The following is a 15377-nucleotide window of genomic DNA, read 5'->3' on the forward strand; positions in this document are numbered from 1 at the left end:
AAAGCTGCGAAAAGCTTCGCTGTAGACGTTGTTGATCTGACCCTGAGCAGCAAAGCTCCAGATGTGCCCTGAAACGCCTAATCATTCTCTCCCAACTGGAAGAAAAGGGTAATGTCTCATACAGTGCGTACTCCGTTCTGTGGCAACCTTTAAGGAAGTTGACGATCGTGTAATAAAATTCCCCTGGAGCTCAGCGCTCTTTTGAACAGGCACCAAGCCATTTGACACACTCAATAAAATGAAGCATTCCTGATCCCCCCCCACCCCCCCTCTTTTCTTTTCACACATGAGACTTCGACTAGATAAATAGTTTATTGCTTTCAATCGCATAGACAATCAATCATAACCCGGTGCCACGTACCGTACGTTACTGGAATGACGGTGATATGGAAATCTTTAGAAAGCACGGAAAAAAAGAGCCAGTCCAAACCATAAAGAGCTGTCAGAACACAGAATAATAAGAAGAATAATAAGCTAAAGCTATGCATTTAATAAATTAAACAAATAAACTCCTTGTAATAAAAAAAAAATATATATATATATATCAAACACATTATGTAGGTAAATAATAGTGAAGTATTGTTTTCCACGTAAATAAGGGTTTTTCGATATTTGAGATTTAAACAAAACAAAAAAAAAAAGTTTGTTAGTAAATCATGTAGTCGCAAAAATATAGTGAATCTTATTTATATATAAACATGAAGGGGAAAAAAATCCGTTTTTTTTTATCTTTATTCATGTCTCTAAATTACATCTATGATACATTCGGTATTTACATAGCCTTCACTCGATTGCAGTGAGTCAGTCATCCTTCAGAAAATGAAGAATACATTAAAAGAGAATGTACAGCAGTGTCTCGGAATGACCTGTAGAGTCTTTCGGAAGCTCTGAAGCGCCGCAGGACGTCGCGAGGTCAAGCTTCGAGGTCAGAGAGACGCTTTAGAGGCTTAAAGTAAAACCAAGGAGCATGATGACATGCAGGCACAATGTGAGCGTGATGAAGGAAGCCCCTCCCATTATGGGCATGGAGCCTGAGAATGTCCTGTCGTGATCGGACCTCCCGTGATCTCGTGACTCGTCCTGGACCGTGATGTAGCCGTTCATGATGCGGACGACCGCCGGCGGCGGTTCCTGCGTTGTGCTGTGAATAGAAAAGAAATCAGATTACGACCGTGTTTTGTCTGTAGAAGTCATTCAGATCCTGGACATCCTGTTTTGTTTTGTTTTCCCATCGGGAAATGGATGTGGGTTACGTATAAACATAATTTTGGAACTTTTTAAGAAACCTCACTGCACCCACGAGGTATTCAGTAGTCATAGATTTTTTTTTTTTTTTTTTTTTTAATCGTTCGAGTCAAACATCCTGTTACTTTAACTGTTATTTTTAAAAACAGTGTATAAAGATTTTTAAAAAAAAACAAGAAGAAGAAATGATGTCCTGTTTGCACGGTGTTTTTCCCCAAACGCTTGTTTCGTGTTGTATTTGTGTGTTAATTGTTGCGGTCTGTTAATGACAAACACCTGATATGTACTGGATTAGTACACTCCACACTGCCTTAAGCGCTCTCGTCCCTCCTGATCCCAACGAATAAAAAGTTCTTTGATTTCAACATCTCTGAAGGTTGACGAAACCCTACCGCATTTGCGCTCGTTCTCCAAATACACTCTCTCGCTTCCAAATGCACGGAGAAGAAGGTTATCCGAAGCGAATTACAATTGAGACAGGTCCCAGCATTGGTGATCCTGGGATTTGAACCCTTGGCCTTCAAATCCACTGATCTGCCACTACGCTGCTAATTTTCTTCGTTTATATCCCCAACTTTTTTTCCTCTCAATCCTAGCCAGGATTGTTTCTGGCTCTTACTTAGCTCCAAGCCAGCACCAGTTACGCTACAGCTTTCCTGCCTTTCCACAAATATATTTTCAGACCCGCATTTTTTTTGGACCCGTGTTCAATGCTTAATCCTTAATTAAAACCTTCAAAAGTTTAAAGGAGGTCTGAGGGATCCTTGTGGTAAATGAGAGAATGTTAGCCACCAACATCGGTACCACATGAAAGACACACTTCAATATTCAGGAAACACCAAATATGGTCGTTTTCCTCCATGTCGCGCTTGTAGTTGATAATATTTACTTTGCGTTGATCGGCTTTGGTTGCGACACACGTTCGGGTGCTTGATGTCGTCACATTTCGTTGACCTTTCCTTAGCTAGCTTTTCCATGTTTCGTTCTCTTCTTTTAAATCTTTACTCCGAATGAAGGTTTACTTGAGCTCGATTTGAGTCTCCTAATGCTTATTGACAGTTAGCATCAGGCCATGCATCAAAGCAATAGCAAAAAAGCAGCCATTCATCCGCCCAGTGCAAACCAAGGGGACGGGGAAGGGGGTTGCAGGTTTTTAAAGCTACAAACGAGCGTGGATTTTGAAAAACGATGATGAAAACGCACAAACATCCAACACTTTCCAGTCGAATTGTTTGTAATAATCCATCATGACACGGCCAGGCTTGTTGTGCAAGGTTATGAAACGAGCAGTCACAATAAATATGGTGATTTTCCATTCAAACGGAGGGAGAGGGGAAAAAAAATAAATCTGTTGATTTGGGTAAACGTTTGGCATGAGTCTAGGTTTGCCCGCTTTGTGCTTTGTGAAACAGAGGAGAAAACGACGAATAAATTGCTTTAGTCTCCAGTTTTTTTTTGTTTTTTTTTCCAAAAGTGAAATCACATCCACTTCCTCAGACTCTGTCAACAGTTTCTGCAGACCGATGGGACTCAGAGGTCCAGCTAGTTTTTCCCCTTGTCTTTATGAGTCCAGCTGGCTAAACCACGACAGCTTGTACATGTTAGTTGTAGACAAATTAATTTGACAGGTTCTCTAGAGTCCTGGGACGATGACGGACATATATGCGTGTGTAGGAGAGAGAGAGGGAGAGAGAGAGAGAGAGAGCAAGGGACACTAGTCTCTCTATAATAAGACCCCTGGACAACAACTTGCTAGCAAAACGTTTGGGTCCCAGCTGAGTTTCTCTGCTGCAGGTAAAAATAAATTCTGTATATATTATGAAAATATTGTTTGCTTTTACAGTCTGGGTTTCACCTGCTGTGGAGCACCAGAGTATATTTTAATAATGAGTCTGTTAAAGGGATATTTTTGCTCTAGCGTAGGCGATTGAAAATATACATAGACCATCGGGTGGAGTTTTTACACGGATACGTGTCTTAGAGTCGGTAGAAATCCCCCCCAAAAACACATAAAACAGGGGCTTAAGTGATCGAAATCAAATTTACACTCGCACGGTAGTTATTAGTTTAAGTACTGACGATGAATGAGTCCCCTAACTCCGGAGTCCCCGAAGTCCCCTAACCCCTTACAATAGTTTATTCAATTAATGTGGTCTATTATCAATAACCTCTTGATGTAAGATCACTTGTCTGAATTGACTGGTTTCCCATATTAACCCTGAGAAAACGCTGAATGATGGATGCCTTGTCCTTCATTTTCATTTTCTCCGAGGAAGTCCTCAGGTTTCAACTGTTGGTCCATGGGCGTTCACATGGGAAAGAATCCTTCTGTGTGTCAGATTGAGAGGCCAGTTCAGGCAGAGGCAGCGCTGCAGGGGGATGATGGGACTGCAGTCTCATGTGTATGTACGCATGCATGAAGGGTGAGATGTGATAGCGGAGAAGCCTCCAGGACTCTCAGATGAACGTAACACCTGCGTATCCGAGACTGACGGCTTCCTGCCAGACCCTGTCCTCTCTTGTCGTTTCCTCAAGCTAAACACCCCTAACCGACACGGTATGCACTATATACCGAGTACAGCTAGACCAGGAACTCTCGCTTCACACGGAATACGAGGAAGCATCCGGAAACTCTTTGCGCGATGGAAATGGATAGCGTCCTATGATCGTGTCACCTGTGAAATGAGGAACAGAAATTCTTGAATTTCACCTGGAGAACTGACAGAAATCTGCTAACTGAAAATAACCTTCAACCCTTGCTAAACTTGAAACTGCTGGGGTTTTTTTTTTTTTTTTTTTTTGTCTGGGAATTTTTCTCTCTGCATATTCTCACACACAAAAGGAAATCAAGTACTACGGTGGCCCCTTGAGCCCTTGAGGGCCTCTCGAGCAGTTACAGGTTAAGCTTCTTGATCAAGTGTGGTGGTACAGAACAGTGGCCCTGGTTCCCCTGTGATCCCCCAGCTAATGGTTTACGCTGGTCAACCTTCTGCGACTTGAACTTACAGTCCTCTGGCCATAGGTGCAGGTCCTTTACCACTGAACTACCCCATTTAGCAACAATCTTAAAAAGGGGTTAACATTGACCTCATTTGGTTCACGTTTTTAACCAAAGCAACTTGCAACAACTGAGAGAGGATTAAGCTGAGCACGTGAGGGCAAAGGACCTCGCTCAAGGGCCCACCAGTGGCAGCTTGGTGGTATGGGAGTTGAACCTTCAACCTTCCAATTGAGAAGATGTCTTAACCATCTCGAAGGGTTCTATCATCTTTAAAGTTTCTTCAGTTGACCCATAACGACTTCCCTGTCAGAAAAGGTACTAGGTAGAAAGCGAAATTGTTAACCATGTAACGAACCCTAGACCAACCCCTTATTTGGTAGTGTTCATGCTTGACTGGGAGATGCCAAACAAACCATGATGATAACTCGATTCCTATAAAGCCCTAGCCTTAGTCTTAAGGGTATCAACGATATGAAAGATTCGATCGTTCTGCTCAACCCACCTTTCCTCCATACGGACCCAGAGGTCATTGAACTGCCGGTGTCGTTGCTTCTTAAGCCTGTTGCGCCGTTTCTTCTTTAGCTTGCGCTCCACCTTCTCGAGAAGCTCCAAGCTGTCTGGGAGCAGCAAGTGGGGTGGAAGATCCTCGTCCTCCTCAATGGGGCGCCATTCTCGGTCTTCATGAAGGAAGGCTTCCACTGGCGACTCCACATCTGACGCGTTGTCGTCTGCTCCGTCTGTAGGACGGCCGGATCTCTTGCCACTGGGAAGGAATGAAGAGGAGTTGAAAGAAACGGTCTGATTTTACAGATTAGGCACAGATTAGGTCTTGTCCTGGATTGCAGTGTGGTTAATGGGCGTTTTCCTCACTGGGAAGCCTTTCTAGTCTAAAACTACGCATAATTGCTGAACGGAAAGCCACCATGACATGTCTCACTGGTGCTGGAGCCGGTTGAAAGAGAACCGGTTTATGAAAATTGGATTCTGTGAAAGAAGAGTTTACTTGGACACTCTGTTGAACAAACGATCTAGACATCTCAATCACGACCACGTTGAAAGCTTGTAGAATTGTCCTTTTTTCCCCGACCAGACATTTTCATAATTCAAGAGGAAGCATCTGAAACATGCATCACATCTACAGTGAGCCAGAACCTCGATGGTATTTTCTCCATTTGGGACTATATGAAAGCCCTAATTCTCTGAGGTTTGTGCATTTTTGGGGTGGGAAGCGAAGATGGGATTGATGAAGCAGGATCCTGGCTTTCTGGAGATAAAAAAAAGACAGCATCTGCTTCTAATCGGAGCTCAATCTGGCTCCAAGAAACGCAAATGCATGTGGCTTCTAATGGTGTCTGAAACATTACAGGCATGTATTATAGCGGCAATGGTGCAAATAAGTCGGGACGCCAAACTTTCTCCGAATTTTTACATCGGAACAGACTGGACCGCAGGCTTCCAGTGTCTCCTCCAATCTGGCAACCCATCCATTTTTAAATTTTTTTTAAATATATATATAAATGCCTGTGTGTGTGCTTGGCGTGTGTATGTGTGGGTGCTTATGTAAGAGGGGAGGCATAAGAAAGAGAAAGAGACGAGGTGGAACAGCATTCTGTCCACTCCCTACATATTTCAGATGATGACTTGATAAAGGGATGAGATGTTTTTCTTGGGTGTCCAATGACCATCCACACTTCTTGTGTGTGTGTGTGTGTGTGTGTGTGTGTGTTTTATGGAGCGTGAGAAGGGAGTAAGACATTTAGAGGAGAAAGCAGAACGGAGAGATGAGTGAAGCGATTGAGTTATCTGATTCGGAGTCAGAGATAGCCACCCAGAAAGGAAAGAGAAACAGCTGAAGTATTAAATTCTCTGTGCATAAATTCCAGGAGCTTATAACCTTATAGAATTTTTTGTTGTTGTTGTTTAAAGAAATAAATAAATAAACGGGGAAAATGGGGGGCGGATTTTAAATCGGACATCGTGACATTCAAGCGCTGCTCCCCTGTGCTTCCACGACGTTTTATAGATTGTAAGAACTTCACGTTGAAATCGATTTGTTCCTCGTTGTAAACTATATATATGCAGCGTATAACGGTGGCTTTGTAGTGCAGGTTAGGGTAAGGACACGCAGACTCGAGGAAGCATTAGCACGATCACAGGTATCGCTACGGATACGGAAGGGATCGTACGAATGTACGACCGCTCCAAATGCGTCTTCACAGCTGATTATATACGTGTCGAATGCTATTTCTGAGCAGTAGCTGCGTAGTCTAACAGTTGACGTTCTTAAAAAGCTCACCGAAGTCATCATTTTCGACGCCGCAGATGTTAAACGCTTTCCCTCGGTTTGTTTAATTAGCTACAAGATACTACAGTGAGAAACAGGACCGAGCAATCAGTAAATGAATTTTTTTTATAATCCTTTCCGTATGAAAGCTACGAGCCAGCTAAGCTATACGCTCTGGTGACATCCGAGGAGAAAAAGAAAGCCAGACAGATCTGGTTTTATTAGATCAAATCTAAATTTCCTCCTATTACTAGCACCTTATTTGAATCTGTTTTTAATATTGTCATTCACCCCAAATTCTATTTCGCATATATTTCATCACCCCCCACCGTCCACCGTCCACCCCCCCCAGCCCCGATGTTCATTCCTCGCTACGCCACTAAGCATGACTCCTGGCATGATGTAGGACGCCGACGCTTTGAGAAAAAAAAAAAGACGCTAAAACTGACCAAGCGCTGGCTTGGGTCTGATTTCAGAATTTGTCGTTAATCTTGTTACTCGTTTGATCACGTCGCACCATGGTTCTGGACTGGAGCACGATCGATCCTCGCTCCTTCTTTCCGCTCCTTTCTTCTGAACTACTTCGGCGGAGTCGATCTAAATCCGACGGGTTCGCGTGTCACTACGTAGCGTAAATAGTTGTATTTTAGAATGAATAGCTGTGATATTATTACCAGATTTATACCGAGCTTCTCAGACTGGCTTTTATTTCCGTCCTCTAAGGATCGCACGATTGAGCAACACGTATCAGGTTCTGTGAATGTTGTGGCACAGTTAGAGTTAGTGTTAAAAGTGCACACAAAGGCTCCATTCTGGCCCACAGCTGGAGAACCGGCAGAACCTCTGCAGTTGATTATATGGAGTGGTTCATTCAGTCTGCGCTCTGTTCAGGTCGAAATGGACAATTCGACACTTTTTGAGATACTTTCCTTTTTCTATCGAGCATCTCATTATCATTCTTTGCATCCCGCATTGAATTATAAGTCGATGTTATTATATCACATCGTATTATTTGATCCTTGTAAATCTTGTACTTTACAGAAACAACGTGAGATAATAACAATCAGAAGGTTCCAAATGATCGGTGTTTGCAAATCTGGACTAAAACGTCGTTTCAGTCGCCGTTTCTTCCTTCTTCTGAAAAAAAAAACAAACGCCCCGACTCACTGGGAAGTCATAACGTATCGTACACTAACTCGAACTTTAATCTTGGTACCGGGTTTAAGGGTCAATTTGAAATAAATTCATTCAAATGTAATAATATATGTATATTTTATACAGCTCTACTATATACGGTTGTGCTCATAAGTTTACGTACCCCTTGCAGAATCTGCAAAATGTTAGTAATTAAAAGAAAAGGTGGACCATTTAAAATTTCACGTTGTTTGTTATTTAGTCCCGTCCTGAATAATCAATTCCACATCACACACGTGTACATATAGTCCACAAGACGTTTACACAAACGAACCGGTTCAAAAGTTCACACACGCTCGATTCTTAATCCCGTGTGTCGTTACCTGGATGATCGGCGACTGTGTTTATGTTGTGTGAGAGTTCTTCACGAGGCCCTTGTATGTCCTGAGCAGTTAAACCGCCCACTGTTCTTCCGAAAAATCCTCCAGGTCCGGCACGTTCTTTACTTTTCCAGCATCTTCTACATACCTGACCCCTTTCCAACAGCGACTGTATGACGTCGAGATCCATCTTTTCACACCGAGGACGACCGAGGGACTCGGCTCATACATGACTATTAAGAATCAGTGTAAACTTAAAGTGTGATTCCTATGAATAAATGGTCTGAGTGAACCGTACATGTTTTTACTACGTAGTGAACAGAAGACGGTATTATAGGGTATTTTGACACTGACTTGCCTAGACTTTCTCCCCTGTACAGCCCATCAAGATTGGTTGGAAAGTTAGCGCTTTAACAGCAACGAACCTACAGTTTACGTCACACTATAATGGCTACGGAGATCCTTGATTGAGGCCAAAGAGCCACGACCCTGACTCTGATCTTACTCGAAAAATGCTGCCCCTCTGACACACGGTTTATTTTTGCAGCCAAATCGCCACCATCGCAGCTCCAAACGGCTCAATTAGGTGATTAGCGGATTACAGTCAGCTGCCGCCATTAAACATGGCCCGCTTGGTTTGCTCCCTGGTTTGTTGGCTCAGGCTGGTTCTGGAAGGAAGCCGCCAATGAAGCAACCTCGAACTCGTCTTTGATGACGGACAGAGACGTGGATGGACATGGAAAAAAAAACAAAAGGGAGGCTTATTACCGGGGAAATTTTCCAATTATTCACAGACCAGGCCGAACATCTGTTTCGGTGAAATCGCATCAGGCATCATCAAGCGGAGCGCTCGCAAAAACAACCTCCACTGGATTTCCAGTCCACGAAAACGGGCCTTCGAGTAAATAAACAAGACGCAAAGCCTTCGGGGGCAGAGCTAGCTCGCAAGCGAGGCGGTGGCCCGTGTAACGTTACACCGCTGTAACTTGTAAAATATGGTCGAACAGGCTTTTAAGCGTTTCACAGGCTTTCGGAGAAGGTCATGGGGCGATGGCAAATTTGTACCGAGCATGTCCGCTTCCTCCTCTTCCTGCTCTCCGTTTTTGGGTCTTCCAAGGTTCTGAGGGAATTCCAGCCAAAGAACCGAATTTCAAACCGCAATAGCTTGTGAGCTAATTGTGTTGACGCTGTTAGGAAATATAAGAGCACAGATTAGCATGCTCGTGGGTCTGAGAGTGTTTAAGAAACATTATACTCCCACCGGAGAGCGGGATCAAGGATGTGGGCTGGGAACAAAAGCTAAAAACAAGGAATTGCACAAAAATTGTCAAATTAAATATGCTTTCGCGAGGTCCCTCCGTGGATTTCTCAGAAGTAGGGATATCTATAGAATCCGTCTTGGTCACGGTGGTTCGGTTACAGTGGTGTTAAAGTTTTCTGAAGGCAAACTGGATGTGTGTGTGTGTGTGTGTGTGTGTGTTTCAGTGTGTGTTACCTGTTAATGGGCTGGCCAGCTGGCGTGTGCTCCACCTCGTAGCCTTGGCTTCTCAGAACATCGATCACTGTGTTGTTGCCCAGGAAGTGACCTGCAATATAAACACTGGCTCAGTCAGCAGGCACAGGCAGTCAGCTCGTCCAACACACAGCCCGAAGGCCTGCCTGGCAAACTGATAATTCCCCCATGCGTAACTGGATACAGCGCGGGACCGGCGACACACAATGGAGCAATATTTCACAACCTGGCCTAAAGACCTGACCTGAATAAACACACCTCGGTGCTTGTCAGTTTACAGGAAGCGAGTGTTTGACACGAGCACCTCTGTCAAAGGTCGAAAAAACGCACCAGTTTACAGGCAACAATGGCGTAGCGTAAGTAATCCCTCAAGCCCTTCAGCCTCTCTGAGGTTTGGAGATCCCCGACAACAATAGCATGTAGTAAGCCTCGTCTATGTTTGGCTACAGAGAAAGAATGGGATTTGATGTTTATGCCTTACGGCTCTCCCGGCGCACTGCATCGTGGGATCAATTGGTACTTTTGAGACTAAACAAGGACTGAGAGCGAATCCTAATTTACACGAGTTCTATTGAGATATATTATATCGCGTATCCGCCTGACAGGCCGTTAAAAAGTATTATAAGACGGCGCCATTCAGTGCTTGATTCTGATCGGTCGGTTGATTGGTGTGGATCCATTTTCTCGAACAAGCAGCTCGACTCCGGGTTGGAAGGAGTCTCCAGTGTCGGCGCTTTGTCACACTTTTGCACGTGGGAAAATCACCAACATGGAGGGCTTACCACTAGAAATGACCGTAAACAGATGAAAAGTATCATATTGTCGATCGTTAATGAATGAAGACTTGCTGCGGTGTAAGAGGAATAAAACACCCTGCATACCGGCATCGATTAGTTTCCCGTAACAGCACTTCCTGGTGTGTTTTTATTAATAAATATGCAGCCAAGGAACGCTTTGATCTCAGTTTCAGGCAAGGCTTCATCCAAAGTTTGATATGTTTGCACAAACAACACATCATCTGGCACAAGGACGTCCTTCTAAAGAGATTTAAAGTCGGCTAGGGGTACACGGTTTTTACATAAAGCATGGAGTCGTCCCTGAGGTGCTCCTCTGCGAGCGGAGCGCTGTGGGTCAGGCGTCACGGCCTGATGAAAGACCAGGCTTTCGTTTCCGCTGTACGGCTGAGCTGCTCGGGACAATGTGGCCCCGTTTCCTTTGTGTGACAGAAGGAAGGAGCAGAGAACCTGAACCCACAATGCCCTGCTTTACCTTTGGGGCAGCCTGGGGGATGCAGGTCATAGTTGACCGTCTCACTTGCCCCCGTATCTCTTACCCTCTTTCTCTCTCTCTCTCACACAAATACACAATAGATGTGTGTGATGGTATGCCGATATGGAAATCTAATTACGATTTGATTTTCTCCGCTATACAAGTCCCTGTGAATGAGGAACTACTGTCCGAGCTGAAATGAATCAACACCTTTGATTAACCGTTTGACCTAGACGTTCCCTGTTGTAATGATGAGAAAGTATTTAAACTACACACACATACACATAGGCATATGCAGAACCCAGCTGATGGGGATTAATGCGTGGCTTTAAGCGGGAAGCTCCTAGCTTTGTGCTCTGGGATTTATCCTTTAAGCCGCTCTCTGTTAGTGATCACCGACTGCTGGACCTCCCAGCTACAGTCCCGGAGCTTGCCAATGACAGATCAGAGGAAAAACAACAGCATTCAGAGATGAAAGTTGTTAGTGAAAGCTGCTTTTATAAAAGCAACAGTTTGGCCCAGTCTTTTATAGCAGTTAACATTAGGATTTGGGCTGCAGCTGCGAGCTCGGCTCGCTCCGCATCGCTCCACATCGCTATAAAAGGGCAACTTTCAAACCCGGAGAAACCCGAGCGAGGCACGATGGATATGAGGGTAATAATAATCGTCACGCTTTCTGCCGTTCGGATTGGAAGAACGTCTTGGTGACAGGTATTTGGCGCCAAACGGCTCTCGAACGTCGCAGAGTAAACCGATATTCCATTAGCGGATGATGTGAGGTCATGAAATCAAACGTTCGCTTTTCCACTATTAATCCGAAGCGAGTCCGCGGCGCTGCAGTGAATACGGGGTGAACACCCGCCAATCAAAACCCTGCCTGTAGGGGGTGACACGAGATATTTTCTCAATCTGTCAAAACCTGTGGTGGGCAAGTAGTGAGTGAACAAAATGACAGGCTGTTAAATGAGTAAGCGCATTCAGCGTGTAACCACAGGGAAGTGTGTGGAACGCAGCACGGGTCCATTAGCGTGTATTGTAAACATACGGCCGTCCTGTAGGCTCTTATCCCACACGGTTGTTGGATTCTCGATTCGGATCGGTCAGGAGGTTTTGAACAGCAGCTCTGACATTAGATCCAGGTCCAAGGTTTATATCAACACGCTCGTTTTAATACGGTATCGTTTCTATAGTAACGACTTACTCAGGGGATGGTATGGAGGACATTCAGCAAAACGTGCCGATATGTTGAGGAGATGTTTTCCGGGAGGAGTCTCCGGTGTCAGCGCTTCGAAACGGTCAGAGGTAGTTTGAACCCTTTAACCTTCTTCTCACCCGTTCGGTAGAGCACATTTTGAGTCACTGCGTTTTACTTACTGCACTTAACTCGGCCTGACTGAGCCTGACCCGCGACATCAAAACCAAACCTATAAATGTTGCTTAGATTCCGACTAATAGGTGTGAAAGTGGTTCTCTTGCAGCCCTCCGTTTTATCCCTGACCTGCTGCGCCGGAGAAAACAATTACACCTCCAATCGAACACACCTGCCTCTAATAAGGGATCCTACAAGTACAGCCCTGTATAGTGAAAGCAAGCTTACTAGATCGGGTCTGGAAGTAAATTATCCACGGTGGTCGATGTCCAGGAGCCGTTTACGGTGGGACAGAGATCGGGGGGCACGAAGGGGCAGCGTCTCCTCCAGCTCGGGGTCACACACTCGCCTGTCAGTAAACACAGCACTGTCCCGCGCAGGAACAATCTCCAAAACCAACACTGCCACACACTCGAGAAATGTGTTCATCCAACTGAGGAATGTGGGAGAGAGTTTTTCTTGAGAGACGGCCACTTTCCACGTTTCGGTCTTACGGGTTTTTACGAAAATCGATCAGGAAAACAGGTGTCTAAGAGAACGCCGCATGATCGAGTTGTTTCTGGGATTTGGCGAGGAACCGGTCAGCGGTATGATAACCGAGTTTTCTGGGTTTAAAGCAAATCTGTGGCAATAATCATCCGTAAAACAGACGGGACCGGCTGCTGCGCTGAGGTTAGAAGTAGCCGAGGGGAAAAAAGTGCAACGCGAACAATGTCTCCGAAGCTTCTCAGACACTCCGATCGTTTAAAACGTCTGGTAGAAAGTGAAGGTGGCTGTAAACATGTCTCCTGTAGAACTGATTAAGCTTCTTGATGGATGTGTTTGTGCCCAAAGGAACCTTTCCAGGAACTTAGGAACGTTTTATTTATTTTTTTTTCGTTCCTAGAGAAAACGATTCCATCTAGCTTCCAGATGTCTATGAAGACAGGAAAATACTTTACTTAATAAAAATATTTTTTATATACAATTAAAAAAAAAAAAAAAAGATTTAGTTTGAATTTTTTTTAAAAACTTTGTCTTTATTACTTAATCTCATACTAGATTTTATTTATTTATTTATTTATTTATTTATTCTCTCGTTTTCTTTGACAAACTCTGCGTTATGTGTTTTTTTTTTTTGTTTTTATTGCATTGGTTTATTGTTTATTTAGTCTGTTCATTGTTTATTTTGCCTGCTAATTCTTCGTTTTGCTTGTTCGATGTTCATTTGATCTGCTTATGGTATATTTGGTCTGTTACTTGTTGATTTGGCCTGTTTAGTTTTTATTTCGCTGTTTATTTATTTTTTTTTATTTGGTCTGTTAATTGTTTATTTTTGCCAGTTCATTTGTGCTTTATCTGTTTCTTATTTTATTTTGTCTATTAATTTGTCTGTCTGGAAAAACATTCATATAAGGTTGAAACATATTCATATGAAGGTTTATAAAGGTTTTCTTTTAAGGAATATTCCTGAAACCAGGGTCAAGTTTAGTACACTGGTTGTATATTCAGAGAAAATACTTTCATCTAGCACCCTCAAGGGTTCTTTAGTCTTGTCTCTCTGGGGCAACACATAAAAAATCAAAGGTTCAGACCTATATAAAAGGTTCATAAACGTCTCTCTTAAGGTCTCGCAAAATTGAAAGGCGATTAAACTGATGAAAACGTCTTAAAGCATGAGTTTGTACACAAAGGAACCTCTTGTGAAATTTCCACCGGAGACAACAGCACCAGTTTTAATTTGTACACTCTTCTTTATTTATTTATTTATTTATTTATTTATGTTCCCCATCAGGCTCCTTAAAAAGTCTCTCGTGCGGTTTCAGGAACGTTTCGAGCTCCTGCTTTACAGTGGAGAACTTCCCTGTAGACCAGGAATCAAACTGAAAATTGTTTCTTAGAGGGTTTTTGGATAGTTAAGAGATCTTTGCTTATTAATGGATTCTAATTGGAACCTTTCCTGACACGGAAACCCAGCGTTGTTGCCAAATAACTCCTGAGGGTTCTCTGTTTTTTTTTTTTTTTTTTTTTTTTTAAATAGTGATCGAGACGGAGCCAATTCGCCTAATGGTGACATGCTTGTGAGAATGGAGCCACCGTTTAAAAACTAACAAGCTCTTCCCACCCAGTAATTTTAAAACTTGTTCTAGTGCATGGCCTGCACAATATTACTGGTGAAGTGACATTTCTAAAATGCTTTCGCTTGTGTATAAATAGCGAACGAAATTTTTTTAGGCGTCCCGTCGTTCATGCGTCTCAAGTAAATACCAAAAAAAAAAAGCCTGTACATTTAAACATATTTGAATCAATGCGTTCAACAATCGACAAATATTCAACCTTTACGCTCTATGGGAGGTTGTGTGACGGAGTCCGACGTGTGTGTGAGCTTCAGGGACACTCTGAATCACATGTGCACATGTCGTAGTGATAGCGCTGTAGCTAATCTCCGTCTCGGCTGTCTGGAGCCGCGGAGTGTCCGGGCCGTCTGAAACAGAGGTGACTCCAGCCCGGCGCACCGCTCGATACCGCTGTAGCAGTGTGTGTGTGTGTGTTGGGGTAGTTGTAGCCCTGACCGAGTGTATAACATTCACACAGCTAATGATGTGCGAGACTGTGTTCATGCAAGTTCATAAATCATTGCACATGCTCCTGAGGCCACGCAGCAAGAGCTGTCGTGTCTATTATATCACCGTTAGGGACGTCTTGTCCTCTTTAGAGCTAGCATGTCCAGGTAACATGCACAGAATTAGCTAGCGAACTTTGCTAGCGGTCCATCGAGTAACGCGAGCATCGCTATTATGTTTGAAAGCAACGGATGAAACGTGATATTTCTTTCACAGGCAACCGTTTAACTGCATTCGACGACTGGCCAGACTTCTCCGTATTGAAGAAACGTCTAATCTAACTTTCTAAAAATGTATATCCGCGTTTTGCGGCTAATTGAGGCTAATCATGCGGCTTTGATTAGCATAAACAAAACTTGTCCGGACTACAAGAGAGGAATTATTGATTCAAGAGCAGTGCTTATCGACTGAATCCACACACCCCCGTCACATTTCTAGCTTTTTTTTTTTTCTGCTTCAGTCTGTCGTGTTCTTGCTAGCGAGCAAGACGCTAGAGATACGGACATAAAAAAGCTTTTATTCAAAACGTCCCTTTGCTTTGCATGTTAGCAGCACGTGGACCAAGTTGATTTCTTAAGA

At 43.6% G+C, this 15377-nt stretch overlaps 1 protein-coding gene across 3 annotated transcripts in view; it reads right to left on the reverse strand.

Annotated features, from left to right (window-relative positions):
- Window positions 1–293: 293 nt before the first annotated feature.
- The window catches only part of trabd2a (TraB domain containing 2A), a 65401-nt gene continuing 50317 nt past the window's right edge, over window positions 294–15377 (reverse strand). For all 3 annotated transcript variants that reach the window (XM_017460598.3, XM_053677150.1, XM_047151865.2), the window contains exons 6-8: window positions 9540–9630; window positions 4749–5009; window positions 294–1141 (exon numbers count right to left, since the gene is read on the reverse strand). In XM_017460598.3, coding sequence (XP_017316087.1) covers window positions 940–1141; window positions 4749–5009; window positions 9540–9630 — 554 coding nt within the window. In that variant the 3' untranslated portion in view covers window positions 294–939. The remainder of the gene's footprint in view (window positions 1142–4748; window positions 5010–9539; window positions 9631–15377) is intronic.

This window comes from Ictalurus punctatus, chromosome 28, assembly GCF_001660625.3.
Source record: "Ictalurus punctatus breed USDA103 chromosome 28, Coco_2.0, whole genome shotgun sequence".
NCBI lineage: Eukaryota > Metazoa > Chordata > Actinopteri > Siluriformes > Ictaluridae > Ictalurus > Ictalurus punctatus.